Source organism: Carettochelys insculpta, chromosome 5 (genome assembly GCF_033958435.1).
Source record: "Carettochelys insculpta isolate YL-2023 chromosome 5, ASM3395843v1, whole genome shotgun sequence".
NCBI classification, from domain to species: Eukaryota; Metazoa; Chordata; order Testudines; family Carettochelyidae; genus Carettochelys; species Carettochelys insculpta.
Window position 1 is genome coordinate 7421196 of NC_134141.1, and position 20446 is coordinate 7441641.

Consider the following 20446-nt stretch of genomic DNA (forward strand, 5'->3'; position numbering starts at 1 on the left):
GTCTGTCCAACGACATTCCCTGTGAGCCACGACCCAATCAACGGCCCTGGGTACTGAAGCCTCATTTTTTACTTACATTCGTGTTGTTCGTAGGGTGGGTACGAAAGGCGAACGGAGATCAGTATGAAGAAGATGAAGAGAGGCCAGGCCACTTCAGTCAACAGCTGAAGCTGGAAAGAAAAAACCAAGAAAGTATTAGGATTAAGAGGTGGACTCTCCATCCCTCCAGGTTTTAAGGCCTGGCTTGACAAAGCCCTGGCTGGGATGATTTAGTTGGGGTTGGTCCTGCTTTAGGCAGGGGGCTGGACTAAATGACCTCCTGAGGTCCCTATGATTTCATACCACATATACCAAGGGAGCGGAGATCACTACAACCCATGTATAAGTCAGGAGACATTAGAAGCTTCACAACTGCCCTCCCTGCCCACGTGCTCTTAAAGACCATGGGGATACCCTGTCTGCTGTGGGGGCCCGGGGCCTTTTGCACCTGCTCTGCGTCGGTTACATTGCCTCCGCAAGATGTGCTGTGCAGAGGGCTCACTTCCTGCTGGTTTCCAAGTCGCACTAAACTCAGTCTGTTGGGTGACGAAATGATGCTTCCCCCAATGCACCTGGCAGCCTGCTAGCTGAAACGCTGTCCTACTATGGCAGGGGTAGCTGAGAAGTGAAGCTTACCTCCTCCCCCACCCGACATAGGCCTACACCTCTCCCCAGGAACCAGGGACTCAGTTCCAACTGTTAACGACAGCTGGTGTATCAGGACTAACACCGCTGGTGCCCTATGTTAGAGCACAACTGATCCCACGCTAGCATCGTCTGTCTGTGAATCATTACTTATACCTCACTGGGATCTACGGGTCCCAAGGCAGACTGGGGGCCCACTGCGGTCGGCTATTGACAAGAGCTTCCACCAATCTGCAGAGGCTAGAGGAGAATATTATCCCTCTGGTGTTATCTGAATGGAGGACTGGAGCACAGACAGCGAGTGAGCTAGCCGAGGTCAGGCAGAATGTCAGTGCTGGAGCCAGAAACTGAATCTGGCGTGTCTGTGTCCCTGTCCAGTTCCCCTTTCCCCTACGTTCGGCTGCCCAGGAAGCCTGCAGGCAGGAAGGCTGACCCTAAGGTCAGACTGCAGCTTAGAATTTAAAGTTCTTCACTTTTCACATTTTTCAACAGTCTCCCTCTTTTACAGCCAATGCTGAGATCACGCAGAGGCTCGGGCTTTACCCTTCCCTTAAAACCTTCAGGGAAACTTGGCCTTGCCCCCCTCTAGCCTTAAGGAAGATCTGTTTTGTCCTGTACACGTGTGCTTACAGCAGGACAAGGTTGAGATCTCACTGTAACACTCCGCGCTGCTCAATGTCACCGTACAGTACCACGAACATCCCAAGTCAGCCCCCTGACATTCAAGAGCGAGACTCCAGGCAGGGTCAGGGGAAGACTTCTGGATATGTACCATCACTTCAGCTAAATCCACTCTGTAAAAATGGTGCATTAACTCAAATGCTACCGGCGCCGGGCAGGGCAGCCATTCGACCCGGATTCCCACCACTAGGATGGGAGTTGGGAATCTGTGACTCCCAGGCTAACTGCACCGTTTCCTAACCAATCTTTGCCACAAGCACGCTGTGCTTACTTACTGGCCACTAGCTCTCTACCCAGGTCATCTTCACAGGGTGCAGGAGTACCAGTAGAGCTCTACCTTTACTGAGGGAATGGAGAATCGCCCCAGTCCCATACAAACACAGCAGAGCCTCCTTTCAGGCTACTCGGGTCTATAAGCTGGCAAGTGCTTGGGGGACACAGGTGCAAATAAGAACAACGTGTTTCCTGCAGCGTCACGTCACACAAAGGTCACTCCTGCATCCCCACAAACAAAGCTTGGAAGCAGGAGCCAGGAGAAGCCCATCCTAATCCACAAAAACAACAAGTAGTCCTGTGGCCTCTTACAGGCTAACACATATTTTGGTGCATAAGCTTTCATGGGCAAAGACCTGCTCCGTCAGATGCATGAGTGGAGGTTCCAGAGGATGTCAGCCCTGTCCCCACAGCATCAAGCTACCACGGTCATTCACTCATCTTCCAGATGAGCAAGCAGTTGTGGTCACTCCCGAATTAGGCGAGTAATGGTACACATTGTGGTGAGGTGGGTGATGTGCCAGGCATTTAATGATCTGAAGAGGAGGCACTTCATGCTGACTGGCCAGCATGCAGCGCACTGGAGCATGTGAAAACCAAACATTTTGAAACACATCTGCAAATTCTCTTTAAAAAAAATTCAGACCAAGAAAAAAAAACAAAATCAAAACCACCAGCAACACGTACAGCAAAACAAAATGAAGTCATTCAATCAGGTACCATAGCAATAAAGTAGTAACACTGTGTGATGCTGACAGACCCAGGTTGCTGGTCCCCGGGATAGAACTTGCAAGCTTAGGATCTAAAGTCCTGTGCTCTACCACATGAGCTAAAGGCCAGCTGGCTCTCAGCCAGCACTGTAGAGCATAGACTTCACTCACCCCAGATGAGGTCTCAGTGCCTCTGGGTACTACAGCCGTATCTGCTTTTAGTAACAGAAACTACAGACCATCCGGGAATGCTATCAAAAAAGTGCCAGCCGCTCACGGCACACCTGCGAGTTGTTTGTGGAACGCCAGTGTTCTGTGGAACCTAGCTTAAAAAACACTGGACTGGAACCCGGCTCTGCAACAACAACTGGCTCACGTTGCCCCCTGGGGAACACAGGCAACAAAAAACTTCTAAGCATGCTCAGTGATCCGTTCCCCTCTCTCCCCTGACTGCCACACACTCCCAGAGTTGGTCTAACTCTGCTCCTGTTGAAGGCACTGGTGGGAGTTCTAGCATTCAGCTGGTCTGTGCAGTTCTGCCAATTGAGGTTCTAAGTCAATGTGTGCTCATAAGAAGTGCATAAGAACTTCACCGCCAGCCACCATGAAGCCACGAAGGAATTCAGGATGTTGCACCATGCTGCACGCACGTGTTACAGTGCCTGCATACAGCTGCCTGAGTCTTACATCACTAACTGTTTGCAAAGGAACAGAGCAGCAGGAGGAGGCACAGAATAAGGGAGCTGAATCAGAACTGTGTTCTTGCACAAGCGTGACCCCCTGATCCTAGTTTTCCTTTACTTCCTCCTGCCCAGGGAGTAGTCAGGATACTTTGTCCTGGACAACTTCCAACAGCGCAAAAGACAAGACTTGAGCTGCACACGTCAGACTGAGCTTTGACCCCAGATTTTGCAATGCAGCATAAACGTGCTCCAGCTTGGAAGCGAAGCTGTGATAGGAAATGCACACGGGGCTGGCTCATCACGGGGGTGCTCATGGGAAGAACAAAGGTGTAAAAGTGATACTTCATCTGTCTCCACACTAAAGGTCTTCAGGGTCAGATTTTGGCCGGGGTAAATCAGAGTAGAAATTACTTCAATGCTCCTGTGCTCCAACAATGACACACACACGCACACAATTACCAAATGGGCAATGAGTATCCTTTTCTTCTCACTTCTGTTCTAATTTAAACGATCTTCCCCTCTTGGCACTGCTAGCCAGATCTATCTGGGATCATTAGCAAGACAAAAAGCCTTGGGGACAGGCACCAGAGAAGGCAATTAAATTACTTTGCCTGAGGAGTTCATTACAATTTAACTAAAATTTATAAAAAGTTATTAGTACTGTATCTCATCTGATGGGCTACTAGCCAGGACAAACTCTCCAGAAGGTACCAAAAAGTGAATTAAGACATCCAAGAAGATGGCACAAAAGAAGATCCAGAAGGCCTTTTCAACTCAGTCGTACAGTTCATTTATCTCCTGTCAGGGTCAGGAAGTTTCTGTAGCATCATCAGAAGCCTAATTATGTCCACGTTACCCAGTAAACTGGGATATCCTGCTTGGTCAATAGAGATTAAAAACTAAATTTTTTAATCCGCCTTCTTTCATTCAGAATTCCTGGCTCTGGAAGCCAGGGTAAATATTCTTGAGATATAGTTAGAGGCCCAAGCAGATCCAAGATTTTGTATCTGCATCTGCAAAAATGAGCTGCAGATATCCACATCAACATCCGCAGATACGGATACCCACAGCTATGAAGGGGATATCTGCAGATGTGCCAGGCTCTAGATACAAAATTTGTATCCGCATCTGCAAAAATGAGCCATGGATATAAAGCGGATGTCTGTGGATTTGCAGGGTTCTAGATAAAACGGCCCATTCCTCAGCCAGTGGAAACCAGCAGAGCTCTGTTGATGTTAATGGGATTTGAGGCGCTCTGGATCAATGCATGTTTTGTACAGAAGGGAGCTTTGGAGAGGAATGGATTTAAGCAGCACAGCAATGCTGCAGGCCTCTATTTATAGATGAGTAGTTCTGCTACCATCCGTTCACAAAAGGTCTAGAGCTGGTGTTCTTCGCCTTCTCCATGGAATGGTCCCCTTCAAAAATCTAGCAATATGTGAATGGCACCCATTTTCAACTGCAGGCTGAGCGCTGAGGGGTAGGCTCCATATGATCGGACCTGACACAGAATGCATGAAGTGGGGGAATCACAATCCCACAGAATTTCCTGGTTTCCTCAGCGTAATTGGTATCACTGAGAGAGAGAAGCAGCTCAGGTCCCCCTTGGCCTCACTTTGTCTGGTTGTAACTAAGCACAGCAGAATGGGGACAACGCAATCCCGAAGTAAATGGGCAAAGTTCCACGGCCTTCAATGGTATCTATACCCTGATAATGTTGGAGCTCACTGGGTCTCATATAACATCTCGAGGCAGAGGTTTTAGGGACAGTTTCTAACTCCACTAGTGAGCACGACAGCCACCCCCTTCCCACTGTCCCCATAAGTCAGCATTTCCAAAAAGATCCAGGCCTGGCCATTTGGCAGCTACTTCTTGACTTCTGCAAGAGTCAAACAACTGATTGGGCTACTTTCCACCCCCAGTTTGCATAACTCCTCTCATGCTGACTTTGCATTCTCCATCCACACTTCGCCAAGGTCAGCTCCAGCATGACAGCTCTGCATACCAGAGCTCCAAGGAGAGCTCTCCTACCTGCACTGGCAGAGTTAGCCAAACAAAAGCCATGGGGGCAGGAGGCGCACTCCAGAGAAATTCTTGGTCTAAAGACGACTGGAGTTACGGAATACAAAGAGGCTCATCCAGGACATTACAAATCTGAGACAAGCTGAGGAACAGAAGGTGATCACTCTTCCTTTCTTTTCCCCTGGAATGGATCCTTTTTGGGTTATTGCCTGTCCTAAGCAGGATATTGGCCACTGTCAAGAATCTGTGCGATATTGTCTGGACAGGGTTAGCAATAGCGGCTCTAAGACGGGATGAACCACTAAAGCCCCACACTGACCTGCCGAAGGAGCTGCCAGGAATTCTTACAGCACTATTGTATCTAACGGCCACCTGTGCACTGTCAACTAGCACGTCAGACATTTAAAAGCCAAACCTCTGACTTGCGGTGTTGAATTTCGCACTCCAGATCTGAAAACAGACCCACCGGCCAAGTGCATCTGTGCTCTAGTGATGGGACCATGCAAAGAGACATAAATCTGCTGTCACCTCCAAGGTAACAGATGACGAGCGAAGTCCTGGGCCAACTGAAATCAGTGCAAGTTTTGCCAGGGACTTTAATGGGATCTGGACTTCCTCCCTGATTGTGCAGCAAGAATTCATTCTTTGAGCTCCATAGGCCTCAGGTTCAGTCCTTATGTACAGCCTGCCTGGCGTGACGCTTCACCTATAGCAGGGGCCTGCAACCTGAGGCTCTTTAAGGACTTCTTTGTAAAAAAGTAAAAGCCTATTAATTATTTTTAATATACTGTGAAGGTCTAAAAGCCCAAAAATGAACAACTCCGATCTAAATAGCAAACGATATGTGATCTCAAAACATTGGATAATTCCCCCGAGCATCCTCCAGAGAGGAAATTCAGGAGCAAAAGTCAGGACAAGAGTGGTACAACCTCACATGTAAAGTGTGAGGAAGTAGAATATGTAAAACATTTGTGAATGTCCTGCAGTAAACGTGTGTGACATTACAAATCATTGTGAGCGCTGTTCTTAAAATAAGGGTCACCAGAAGTCTGGTTTGATGTTATTTATTAAGGACCATCTCGTGGTCACATGCATCGCGGCTCTTGAATTACTGAGTTTTTTACTGAATTGGAAAAAAATGGTTGTTCTTGCTTTTTTGGTTGCCAGCCCCTGGCCTAAAGTAATAACACAGCTGGTACACAAATACTGAGCTAAGCTGTGTACTGCTCCTCTGTGCAGTAAGCATGGGTGAAGTATCAGAGAGGCAGCTGTGTTAGTCTCTAGCTTCGAGAACAACAAGAAGCCTTGTGGTACCTTATAGACTAACAGATATTTTGGAGCATAAGCTCTACAGCTTGGGGAGAAAAAGCTCACAGGCCTGTGACTCCACCCATACTCCAACCCTGCTCTTTCCAGGCCCCACCCTCTGTCCACTGTCTCCCTCTTCTCTCTGCTCACCCATCCCAGCCAAATCCCTGAGCCCAAATCTAGAAAAGGACATGGGGGGTGAAGGGGGAAACACTGCTCTAAAATATCTGAGGAGCATGGAGCGTGTCTTCCACTTCATGCCAGATTGTGAAGACTGGACACGCAGAAGGCACCTAATTAAAAGCACTAAGTTTGGGAATAAAAAATGTCAGTCACAGGTTTGGGGATATACCCTGAAGCTGGTCAGAGATTCATTTGCAAAAAAAGACTTCAGTGTCAGGTCAAGTCAGTTGTCCTGTTGAATACAACACTGAAGATTATGGAACACATGGTGCAGCCTCTCTCTGTTTTACATTTTCTTCATTAGTATTTCTAAGCTGATTTCATACTTCAAATATACTCAAACCTTCATAAAGTAATCATTCCGATTACTACATCTTTAAACTCCCTGAAATAAAGACGATTGAAAATTAATCAGAGTAGCTTAGTCGTTTATAATGAACTGCTTTTAGATTTTCATAACAAAGACATGTTTATGAAATTTCACTATGCTTATGTTAAAATACACATTTCCAAAGATTTAGACATAACAAAGGACTTTATATCTTGAAAGATACTGATTTTGGTGGAAGGTTCCCTTAAAAGTAGTTTATCAAATAGTCAAAAGGAAAAAGGAAACTCATTTGTCCAGCTCTCTGGAAGAATAGGAATGTTGTTCCTTTAAAGGATCTCTTCAACATGGGGGTGACAGAGTAGGGATGGACAAAAAGGGCAGGAAGACTTTGGAAAAAGTTTTTATACTATAGGAATTAAAATTAAAATATGTATTTTAGATAAAAGTGGCCTTTTCAAGAATTTATTTAAAACCTATATGTCTGAAGATCCAAACATTTAAGGCTAGAGCTGAATACTCAGACTGTACATCTAAATAGCTACAAAAACATTTTAGAGATGTCAGTTTATAATCCTAAACAACAAACCAATAAAATATTTAAAGCAAATTTGAAACTAAGGTCCTATAAAGAGATGTTTTTTGTCAGTCAATTCAGGGTTGGCACATGTCTGTAAATGGTTTCATTACCACTTAATGGCTCTTTCACAGGTTCAGTGTTATGCTAATAGGTCTGGCAAGCTGGAAGGCATCTCACTTTTAAGTTAATACACCCGATTTGAGGGAAGAGTCCCCAGCCTGCAGCTGAAACAGCTGGCTATGGGAGCCTGCCCAAATGGTCAGACTAGAGATAGGAAGGGGGAGAGGCTGAGTGCTAAGACCCAGGGAAGGCATTGCCTCTCCTTGCCTCTTATGCCCACCACCCACAGCAGCAGTGTCTTATCTCAAGAATGGATGGGCTCTGATAGGGTCATAGTTGGCACACTGGCCCCCTAAGTTCACACTCTGACTTTGTTACTGAAACAAGGTGCTGAGCACCTCAGTTCCTATTGACGAGATTACCTCAACACCTTGCAGGATTGGATCCTTTCAGAGACCTAAAAGTACCATATTAATACGGACACTTTTACCTGATAAATCCTGAACTGTGTGTATATTTCCCTCCCTCTGCTCCCCCACCCCACATCTGGTGGGTTATGACGACTCTGAGGCTGCCAACGAGGCAGGCAAACAAAAACTAATGGCTCGAGCTTACCGTCTGCCTTCTCCTGTACGTGAAATTCTTCCACAGCAGCAATCCCAACTGCGTCCAGAAAGCCATCTTCCTTCAGCAAGCCCCTGGAGCACCCCTGTGCAGCAGCCGCGGCACACGGCAGGGACACTTGTGGCTGGGCATTCACTGGAGAGCAAAGATTAGGAGAGGAGAAATTCAATTCACAAACCCAAAAAGTGAGAACCAGTGTCACATTCTAGATTCACTTACACTCAAACACTCCTACTCAGTCCAGCACTGCTGTCAAACTGTCCCATCCTACCTGCTCCAATCCCCCGGACAGCCACGGATGCAAATGAATGCAAACTTTGACCCGGGGGATCTATTAGCTAAGGGTTCCTAGATTAAAAAGGAAAACATCCCGAGCAAGGCAACTCCCCTGCTTCCTGCACATCAGCAAGCAAAACTCAAGTTAGCTGACAAAGTGTTGGTGACTTACAGCTGCTCTGGAAATAACAAGCAGCCCTGTAGCACCTTAAAGACTGACAAATTTATTAGGTCGTGGGCTTTCGTGGAGGAGGCCCCACTTCCTCAGCTGCTTGGGAGACCTTCCGGTTTCAATTTAAACCTTCTAGAGATCCTGTGAAATGGCTTTTCATGCTCCCCTCCATATTTTTTACAATGCTGAATCATGGGCATTGTGAGAACTGCTGGGTCCGTTGGGCATTTCTACATATTCGACATAATAGGCATGTTAGGGCATGGGAAGAGATGTTTTTTCTGCTGCCTAACCTTGCTGGCACTAACCCCCCCGAGATGCCACTAATGCATCCTCCTGAACATCCTGATCCACTGCTGCCTTGCACCCTGGGGAGTCATTCACAGCAGTGCTGAGCATAGAATGCTTCCCTATCAATCTGGTAATTGTGAGCATGCTATATTCTGCCCTGGCAGCATTTCACACTCACTTTTCACCAGTGTAAGTGGCTACACGAGACACAGGACAACACAGAATCAGATCCCCAGTATTTATTTTGCTGTCAGCTTCTCAGTAGTCCAATATGTTCACAGGGCAACTTTTCTACCCTGTTGAAGCTCTAACTGGTTATCCAAACACACAGATACAGCTACCCCTCCTTGATATAAGTTACTTGGAGAACACATGCATATGCTTTTGATAATCATCTGACATGGCAATGCCTCAGCACTGGGATTTACATTGCATTCCTGTGTGCAAACAGCAGCTATAGCTCAGTGGTTTGAGCAAGGTTGCGAGCTCCATTGTCGAGGGGTGCTATTTAGGGATCTGGGGCAAATAGATTTAAAGAAAAAAGGGAAGGTGCTTGGGGCAGGGGACTGGACTCACTGACCTCCTGAGGTCTCTCCCAACTCTATGCGGTGTGTGTGTGTGTGTGTGTGTAAAAAGTACTCCCAAAACCCCCGAGCACAATATAACCTAAAACTTAGATGAAAAATCTCTGGTCTGTGTTATATGGGAGATCAGACTAAATTATCATGGTCTGGCTTTTTTTTTTGTTAAAAAAAAAGAAAATCTGAATCTACAAAACCTCCAGGCTAATCAGTTCTTCCTAGTCTTGTCAAAGATTAATCATCATTATCACAAAACTAACTGTCGCAGTGACCTTCATCTTCGAGCCTGGATGACACTTGCATAATGTAACTACCAAAACCAATTAAGACCAACTGCTATTACACCAAATCCCAGGAGACCCACGCTTGTGCAAGACAACCAGCTGCTGAACACTAACAAGGGAGCCGGGAGAGCAAGTGAAGAGATTACCTAGCTGAAACAACCAAGACCATGGAGTTAAGTGACCTCAGTCGATAGTAAATGGATCTGTACTGACATCATTCTACACGTTGAACCTCTAAAAACCGGGACTTGGTTTGGCAAGAACCATGGATATTCCTGAGCCAGAGTGGTCAGGAGTCAGGAGCTCTGCTGGACACATGGCAACAGGGCTGGCCGGCCAGGGGTCAAAGCAGGGCAGGAAGCCCAGCTGCCAGCGGCAGGCCCAGCCAGGCCTCACAAACGCAAAGGCAGTCCAAGAGGGGCAGTGGCTGGAAGCCCAGCTGGCAAGGAGGTGAAGCCGGTTGGGGAGAAGGGCAGCAGTCAGGGCCAGGGGGCTGGCTGGTGGATCCTGGGAAAGAGCCAGGCATGGGGGCTGGAACTGACTTCCCCTGGTCTGGCAAACTCCCACGTTTGGGACCGAATCAGATCCCAGGGGTGCCAGACAGGGGAGGTCCAACCTGTGGCAGGATCTAGAAATGTTCTTCATCCACAGCTGCCCCTCTCCTGGGTTAGGGAATGCCTGAATGCTCTGTGCAAGGGCCGACGCGCCAGCTGCACATACATCTGGTTCGTGGAGCTGAACGACGCTGCAGAACGCACGGGGGTGGGAGGGGAAACAAATCTGGCTTCTGACAAAGAGGTCACCCACCCACCAGCCCAGCATGCCTACTTTCCTGCTTGATGGCAGAGAGGAAGCAGCTGGGCTCTGTTAAAGTGTAACGAAACACCACCCTGCAAAGAGGTAGGACCATTACTGCCCCCTCTCCCCCGTGCAGGGCATCTGAAAGCATTTGCCTTGACAAGCCCCAGCATGCAAGCCGAGCATTACTGGTATCACAACGCGACAGGCACAATTCCCCACGATCGCTAACTCAGTACACAGGCAACTCAGGCGAAACGTCCGAGCCACTTGATCGAACGCTCTTGTTTTTTCAAGCATTTGCTGCACAGCTGCCGCCTCCAGGCCATGAATCCATGATTCTCTCTTTCCTAATTGCCATCCCACAGCAGAAAGGAATTGTCCCTGTCTTGCCTCGAACCTGATCCATCACCCATGAAGCAGTTTTCAACCAAGCTTACCCCAGATTCCTCTGTTCCAATACTCAGAGGCCTGTCAGAGGCAAAATAGAACCTCAAGCAGTAATTTATGGGATCCTTCTGCTGAGAACTAATCATTAGATAGTTGGGACAATCCGCTTTCGGGACAAAACCAGAGAGCTGGAATGGGAGCAACTGTCCTTTGTGACAACAGGCAGACCCCAGGACTGAGCCCAGCACTTAGTGTCTGGCGGCAAATCACAAATAAAGTTAGTTCTTGCTGTATTTGGAGCAAGAGACAAACTCAGCTGAGTTTAACTGAACAGTGCAAAGTTTGGCCCAAAAATCCTTGGGTGGGCAAAGCTAGGGTCTTCCGCAACAACTAAAGAGGGCTGCTTGTGTTATTCCACTCTGTACCCGAGCTCGTTAAGGTCTGCCTCTCAGCCATCCAGAACTACGGTTCTGAGGACTAGAGACGGAGACATCCTGTTTGGTGAGCTCTATGGCTGATACTCAGAGCTTGCAAACCACTTTTGTGCGTGCCTAAAGCTGGCTGGGATTTTAACGGACTGGAGAACCTGACCAAGCTGGTGATTTGTGACATAAACCAACAAGCTCCCCAAACTCATGACTAATGCATCAGATAATTCCCAGGAGGTAAGAATCTGTGTGAAGTGACTTCCTCCCCGCTACACCGGCCCCCTAAGCTTCCTTCAGGTCTTTCAGCCACTTCCTGTATTTCCAACTGCCATAGGATGAAAATCAAAATGAAATCTGTGGGAAGACCCCGGCGTAGCCGACACCATTAGGCCACCAGCATTTCCACCCTCATTTGGTTTGATGGGACTATCAGCTGCAGGGGAAACCCACAGGCCTGTTCCTGCACCGCTTTAAAAATCCAGTGCAGCTTGCCCCCGAGAAGTACACCTCTGCAGCCACAGACCTCTAGTCCACTGGGGGCTTGTGCCTGCCCCACTTGAGCTAACAGTGCATTAGTCTTAGCACTGGGCGTTAACCCCCAAAGCACTGAAAGCAGCGGTGGAGGAATGCGGGCGTATTTGTGTTCCATGCATTCACTCCTAGGGGTTAAATTCTCCCTTCATGTAAATAGATGTGAGGTAATGAAGTCAATTAATAGCCACTTTATAAGAGTGAGAGAGGAAGGGCAGGGGTTAAACAGAGCCTGCTGGCCGAGCCCACTTCACCTGCAGCCAGGGTCAGGCCTGGAGGAGTATAAAGGTAGGGAAGCTGGCCCAGTTCAGGGCTGACCAGCCAAGAGGCAGGAGCTGGCTCTGAGGCAGCAGGGCCTGTGCCAGAGCTGCTAACCAGTCGGCCGCGGGAGGGCAGAGCCTCAGGACCTTACCCCAGGCACAGAGGGGTGTGAAGCCTCTCCCAGGGAACCCCTCTCCTGCCAAAGGGGGAACTAGATTCTCAGGGCCACACCCCAAACTTATCCCACAGACTCTCGTGTGGGGCTGAAGACCCACATCCCAGGCCTTGGCCAGGGGTCCTAGCCACTAGACCACCCTGTCACAGGTGGGAACCGCTCACCCACCTATGTATACCAAGAGACAACTTGGCCCTTTCTGCCTGCAACACAATTTGTACTCCTGTTGCAAGCCTCCAACGAGGAGCAAGAAGTCCCTTTACTCTGGCAAATGGTCTGGAGTGAGCGCTGTTGTCTACAGCTGTCTTGGAGACTCACTCCTGCATACACTCCCAGCTCTGCGGGGGGCTCACGCCTGCAAATAATCCGGCTAATCTCAAGCACAAGAATGAACAGGAACAGGCCAGCAGGAAGGATTCTCCGAAGTGTCCTCAGAACCTTAGTTTTCTGACTCCCTCCGTTGCCAGTTCTGTTGTAAGCTTCTTGTCATCCTTGGGCAAGTCAGTTCCCTTTCAGTTCCCCCAATAAGAAATTGGGATAAACGTTTTTAATTTGCCTGTCTTGTGTACAGAGGATTGTAAAATCCTCCAGACAGACAGGATCTCTTTTACGATGGGGCTGTTCGGCACCTAGGGCAAGGGAGCCTTGGTTGCAGTTAGAGCCTTTAGGGGCAACCAGAATTCAAATAATTAAAACAGACTACTCCTTGGAGCGTGAAACGGGGCTGTGGCTGTGTTCTGGAGTAGTGTTACGCGCTGCATAGAGCCGAGACACGCCAATTGATAGATACAAGGGAGAGGTGAGTACAGTCTAATGTCTCTGTTAAAGGACAAGCAGGAGGCCCCATTGCGTTTGACCACAGGAACACACCAGAATCTCAATCCAGGGCAAACTCTGGTGCTGGGGTCTCTTCTGTCCCCACACAGAAAGGTTCGTTTGTACTGGACTGTGTGTGACTAATTTGGCAGAGGACACACTGGCTAAACTCCTGCAAAGATGCACAGGTGCAGCTGTGCACATCCCTGTGCTGATGCCTGGGTGAGGCTGCGAAGATGGATCTCTGCACCGTGTACACACAGCCTTAACAGGCTGAATATCAGCCACACCAACTTTAAAATCCACAGGAAGGGGCCAGGTGAAATTTGTCAGCTCTGCCCCTCAGAGCACACACCCACACCTCCACTCGCCTCCCAGGCACGCACCCTTCGTTCCAAATTAGCACGTGGTTCATGTCACAACTCGGTAACATCCATTCTCCCTCTGTGGCCCACCCAGGGCTCTCACCTCACCAGGCATCACTTCTTTGGAGAAGACACCCAAGTTCACAGACCACCGAATTCTTTGCTTACACAGTGATACTTGCAGCAAGCCAATACCTGCACTCTTTCCTCCAGACTCTATTAACAATAGAATGACCCACAGCTAAAAGTTCCTACACATCCCTTTCTAAGCAAGCACACTTATTCTTATGGGGAAAGCATTAGAAAGAAGAAAGCATTAAGCTATCAGAGGTCCAATATGCACATTAACAAGCATCTCAACGGTGACCCTATTTCCAACCACATAGGTGTCACATCTTCCCAACCCACAACAGGGTTCCCATGGTGGTTACAAGTTCACAGCCTCGTTAGATTATGAACCAGAAACATGGCTGGGCAGATCCTCCAATTCCTTTACACAGCAATGACCCTTAAGCGCCAGATGGGAACAGACTTGTGCAACAAAAGTGGATTTGCCTGGGAAATGGCAAAGGCGAGGCAAATGTAACTGCTGGAGGAGTATTAAATGCAAAACTCTTTGTTTATTAAGCTACCAAAAAACAGTCAAGGTCTCCAAAGGATATTGCAGGAAATTGCCAAATGCGTCCAACCGCAGCCCATCAAACCAATGGATCTCAGACAACCACAGTGGTCCCAATCAGTCTGTCAAATGCCTTCACTCTGGCTCAGGGGCCACACAGTTTCATGCAGTTCTTATTTAGCACTGGTCTAATGCAACTGTACTGGCAGGGCTTCCTTTGTGGCTTAACTCTGCCAAGGAAATGTTCTATTGCCTGAACTGGGCAACGGAGGTCAGTATACAAGAACATGCAGCCTGTTAGCTTCTCGTGGCTATCCACGCCCTTTCCCCATTTTGTCTCTCAATACCTGCCTGCCTTTGGGATGGCTCTCCAGCCCTACAAAGGGGCAAGGGAGATTTCAGAGCACAGGGACAATCCGGCAGCGCAGCAGAAACAATTAGTCTTAGCAATACAGCTGAGACAATTCACTGTGGTAGCGTAAGTGCCGCAGGCGCAGACAGCAAGAGATGTGCTTCACTTCACCCCGGATCGTTGGCACAACATGCCCCACACTGCTAGGCATAAGAGTGTTGCAAAGTGCCTCTAACAGCATGGGCCAGAAGTTCCCAGATCCCGACCTAGTCTGGGCAGAGATCTGTATTTTACAGATCTAAAATTTAAATGGAGAAAAAAGCAATGGCAGAGAACCTCTCTGTCCCTCCTCCCTGCTTCCCCGTCCCCCAGACACATCCATTCTGCATTCAGCAAACATAAAACAGCCTTCAGAAGAATCTTTCTGCAAACAATGCAGCTGTTTGCTCTGGGCTGGGGGAAGACCTTTTCCCCAGAAAACACAACACTGTTTAGACAGGGAACACAGCAAATGGCTCAAAGCCCAGGAGATCGGGATGTTGCAGTAGATAGGTAATGGGTTACAGAGCCTTTAACCTATAGATCACCAGTTTCAATCCAGCTCTAGTCAGTGGTGATGGAAAGCGGTTACTAGCTGATGCGAGTTCAGCAGTCCACGATAACTGACTTCGCTGGCCTCTGACCAGTTCTTAGCTGGCAAGAATCCATCCCACAAAAGCAGCCGGCTCTCCTGAGGGCCAGGACAGAGGGGCCATGGAGATGGATTTGGTCCCCCTAGGGCATGTTTGAAGCATGTGGAGCAGGCAGCGTGGGTTTGTATGGTCATTTCTGTTCTATCCCTGATGAGACTGAATCTCCTGTGTTATCTATTCCACCTGTTGGGTGAGCAGTGAGGGTCAAAGGCAGAACCCCTTGAGCATGAAATCCATGGCTGATGTCAGGGGCTTTGGATTAGACTCTAGAATTGTACTCTTGCCAAACCAAACCAGAGCAGCCATAAAAGCAATTCAACATCTGGAAAAAGTGTCTTGCAGCAGAGCTCAGACTGCTCAGCCTGTTAAGAAGCAAGAGAAGGGAATTGGTTACAGTGTGCCAGTACCTTCACCTGGGGAGAAGATACTGAGGGCCAGTGTTCCTCCATTTTTTCTATCCATGTGCAGAATAAATTTTGTTGTGTGCACCAAGACAGATGCTGATGTGCACCACTCAGACACACGCTGCCAGCTGCGGCCTCTCTGCTAATCAACTGAGTGCCACATGAATCTCTCCTGGGCAGCCGCCCAAGCGCTTAGCTTACAGGAAACAATGAAAGGGCTAAAGGGCTTTTTACTCTGGCAGTGAAAGACACGAATTGATGGTTGAAAGCTAAAACCAGATAAAAATCACTTCCCATTTGGAACGAATAGCAATTAACCACTGGAGCCTGCATCTCCGATGCCTTTCTGGAAGTTATGCTTTTAGCCAAACAAGTTACTGTGTTCAAGGCAGGGGTAAAGGAGAAAAATTTAATGGCCTGACAGAGACAGGAACAGATGATCTAATGGTCCCTTCTGGCCTTAAACTATAACTCTGTGCATGAAATGTTCCTCTCTTGCTTTCCTTTAGGCAATGCCCCACTGAATTTCATAAACAGCCACAACAAACCCTGCAGCTTGGCAGGGGGTTAGACCGGATGTGGCCCCTTCTAAACTAGGGTTCTATAGCGAGCTCCTTACTTGGTAATGCTAGAGCTCCCAACGGATCCGCTCCAGCACTATGGTAGCTGCTGTGAACACAAACAGCAAGGGAGCAGCCTTGCCGCAAAAAGTTAACACTGTTAATAAACAAATCCTAAGAGGCATTACTTATCCCCATTTTGCAGATGGCGAACTGAAGCACACTGAGATCAAGGCCTCAAACATCAAAACCACTTAGGCATCTAATTCCCATTGAAGTCCACAGGAGTTAGGTGCCTAAATACCTCTGGAGAGCTGAGCTAAAGTAACTTTCCCACAATCACATATATGGGACTTATAAGCTCTCCTAAGCAGTCTACCTACAGCCTTGCCATCTGCTTGCAAGGTCTTCAAATCAGACTGCAAATCCCGGCTTCTCCCAGCACCGTGTGAGAACTGCGATAAAGTGCTTTTTCTACATAGTTATACAGGTGATCGCTGCCTTTAACAGAGCATGACTGAGGGTAGCTTGCAAGTAGTTACCATACAAAGGTGCAGAAACGTGGAGAGAAGCTTCATATTAAAACTCTCATCACTCTGCTCTTCCCAGGAAAGAGGATGTTACAGTAGACCCTCCAGCTTTAAAGGGAACGATGGAGTCACTGGTAAATGTACACAAGGTACGTGCTTGCTTGTGCTGGGGTTAAAACAGCAACGAATTCTGCAGCAAAGGACCTTATAAACAAATACAAAGAGCTCTGAGTGGTAGCATCTATATAGGCTCAACAACAGTTCACGCAAAACACATGGAAACTCTTGAAGTCTGAAGCTTCACATGGCTTGGGTGCTGGGTTTCACCAATACCCTTCTTTAGAACTGCCACCCAATCTTCAACGTCCCTTCGGAGAATGGAGAGTCAGGGAGGACAATGAGTCAGGACCCCAGTTTGACAAGTCAGCCAAATAATGGTACTTTGAGCCTCATCATCAATAACCATGGGCTCAGCGCCTGTTGCTGTCTGATGCCTCTCTCACTATTTCCTCCCATCTTTCCCTGTCCAGTGCGGAGTGACTTCGTTTCTAAGCCAAAACACATTGTGCTTTTATGACCTCTTTCCTTTAAAGAAAGAAGTCAGGTTACAAGGCATTGCTGACCTTACTTTACAAGCTGGGAAACAGACAGAGAAGTTAAAGTGACTTACCCAAGGTCACCCAATAAACCAGCGGCAAAGCTGGGAAAGCAAACAGGAATGCCAACAACTGAGCCTTGCAGTCCCTGGAACAGAGCTCCTTCAAATTTCCCCAACTCCTCCTCTTTCACTCAGGCTTTCCAAACAGGCAAACTAATCCCCCACCCCCACTTCCTCTCCAGCCTCAAAACTTCGTTCTGCAAGAGCTTCCCTCCAGCTTTCGTCGCTGGTTTGTATTTGCAGCACAACCAGAGAACTGCTGGCTCAACATGCAACACGGTAGGGCTGTCAAGCTCAGGCATGTGGTTTTCAACCACAACGATCTGTTGAAAAGGAAGGACCGGGGTCACAGTCAGTACCACTGAGCAGGCCATTAAAAGTCCAGTCAGCAGTGCAAGAGGAACAAGGTGCAGCCCAGCTCCTGGCCCAGCTCCGTGCGTTGGCCCCACCCCGAGTTCTGGCTCTGCAGCTCCCACTGGCTGGGAACAGCAATCAACTGACTGCAGGTGCAAGAGCAGCATGCACAGCCTCCTTGGCTACCTAGGGACTGCAGAGACATGGCGGTGGCTTCCTGGAAGCCATGTAAGTACTACCACTATTTCTCACCATGGCCACCCACCACATCACATCCCTATCCTGCACCTCAAATCCCTTGTCTTGTACTCACCTCAGAACCCCCTGCCCCCAGAGCCCTCACCTCATCTCCCGCAGCTCAACCCCTGCCCAGGCAAAACATGTGAGGGTGGGGGAGAGTGAGTGACAGAGGAAGTGGGGCTGGAATGTGTGAGGGTGGGGCCTCAGAAGAGAGGCTGGGCAAGGATGTTTGGCGGTGTAATTTCAACAACAGGAAAGAGTAATCACATAATAATTACTCTTGGTTGATAATTATGGGCAGGATCCTCAGCTAGCTCGTATCATTTTCTACCAGCTGACTGTATCTCCATGCGTGTCAATAAACAGATCCAAGTCTTGTTCTCCAATGCTTAACAAATTCACATTTTAACCAAGACTAAAGTGATTTGCCGACCATCTAAACTTTTGTGGTTTTATTGCTGGGAAAGTCAGAACCAATGAAGGCAGCTTGAAATTGGCTGTCGGCTACTAAAAAAGTCAAGATAAAGCTTTGGACTGGCCAAGAGTGTGTATGGTAACTTTCTTGGATCCCCATTTCCCACCAGTCTGAAAGTTCACAACTGGAAGTGCAGTGACAAAATTATAGGAAAATGCTTAATTAATCTCACCTCCGCTAACGATTCTGTCTTTCTGACTGATACAACCTCCCTTGGCTTCGCTCCCACATCTCTTAACAGCATCCCTTCAGGATACACACGCCTAATGATACTGTACCGAGCTTTCTTTATCCCCTCCCAGAGACCGGCATATCAAAAAATGCAAAAAAGAAATGGTGGAAGAGATGGGGAAAAATTCCATCATTAGCTTGTGTTCATAAATTACAAAAACAGAAGGGACCATTGACCACTTAGTCTGAATTTCTGTAACACACCACAGAACTTCCCCACAATTATGCCTATGCCATCCAACCAAGATTAGGCCCCATTGTCCTAGATGCTGGACAAAACACATTGCATGAGTTTCTCTGCCCAAGAGCGTTTACAAGCTAAAAACAAGAATGTGTTATATCTTCTGTAAGACAGCTGCCAAGTACTGGAAGAGGTCAGTCTGGTTGAGTCTTACTCCACTAATCCCTAGAACCAGTTTTTATCCCGTGGCAGTGCAAGCTCCAGTTCTAATACCTCCAGTTCTTCTTTGGAGGATGTCCATATGGCTCTATAGAAGCTTCTCACTTTTTTCCTTCAGTATCTTCCTACTGACATAGTACATATCAATATGATTGCCAGTAGTGGACAAAGGGCTGATGCCTGGTGCCATCTGACTTCCTCTTTAAAGTAACTTGTAGCTCACAATGATGTTCAGCCCATTGCTTGCTGTGTAAAACAGTGTTTCTCAACCAGGGGTATGCGTACCCTTGGAGGTACACCAAGGACTTCCAGGGAGTATATCTACTCATGTAGATATTTGCCTAGACCACACAAACATACTAGTAAAGTCAGTACAATCTAAAAAGTTCAGACAATGACTTGTTTCTACTGCTTCCTATGCCCTAAGCTGAAACAGAAATACATTTCTATTCCAATTTATTGATTTGATAAGATGGTAGAAAGTCAGCAAGTTTTCAAGAGTAGTCTTCCATGATATTTTTGCATGTTCTTGTAAGTAGTTTTTAAGTGAGCCGTAACTCGATGGTATGCAAAACAAATCTGACTCCTCCAAAGGGTACAGTAATCTGGAAAGCTTGAACAGCACTTGTTTCAAGACCTCAGATAACCTTAGGAACATATTTCTCAGCCGGTGGTACGAATACCCTTAGGCATGCATGAGAGAAGTCTGGGGGTACTTACATTTTTTTAAAAAAGGGTTTTTTATTAAAAAAAGTTGAGAAACCTGGATGTGGAGTAACTATTTCAACAAGTCAATGGATCGTCCACACAAATATTTATTCCACAATCCTGATAAAGCAACTTCTCTGACTGATGATCCACATTCACACCAAATAGTAGGTTCACTCAATGACGTTCAAACCTCACTGTAATTTTTTTCTTGGGCTTTGGACTTCTAGGACCAATGTGTCACAAGCCATCATATGTCAACTGCAGTAACGAACAGCAAAACACGAACACCAGTTTTTGGTGAAGGAATTCTTTAATTTTAGGGGTTTTTTGACATTCACTGGCACTACTAATAAGTTGTCGGCTACATTTATGGGAATAAATTCTGCCCTTAAATCATACCCACACAATTCTATTTAAGTCAGTCCAATAGCATGGGTGAAAGTGGGCACAGGAAACCATTGATACCAATCACTGAACTCATCATCACAGTGTGAGACCAAGAAGTGGCTACAGAGCAAAGGAAAAAACGGTACTGTAGTTACACCAGAAAAACCTGGTGATTGTAACAACTGGCAAGGCGCTACATTCCTTTCAGTGACAGGCAAAATCTTCAACTTCTAAGCAGAATAAGCAAAGCAGCCAAGACAAAGCTAGAGACTAGATTTTGACCGAGAAGATCGTGGACTGACCAGATTTCCTTCCTGAGAATCGTCTTT

The 20446-nt window shown here is 47.4% G+C and overlaps 1 protein-coding gene across 1 annotated transcript in view; it reads right to left on the bottom strand.

The window, feature by feature from the left end:
- The window catches only part of ABCA1 (ATP binding cassette subfamily A member 1), a 140703-nt gene that overhangs the window by 111461 nt on the left and 8796 nt on the right, over positions 1-20446 (bottom strand). The window contains exons 2-3 of the mRNA XM_074994608.1: positions 8128-8271; positions 77-170 (exon numbers count right to left, since the gene is read on the bottom strand). Coding sequence (XP_074850709.1) covers positions 77-170; positions 8128-8193 — 160 coding nt within the window. The 5' untranslated portion in view covers positions 8194-8271. The remainder of the gene's footprint in view (positions 1-76; positions 171-8127; positions 8272-20446) is intronic.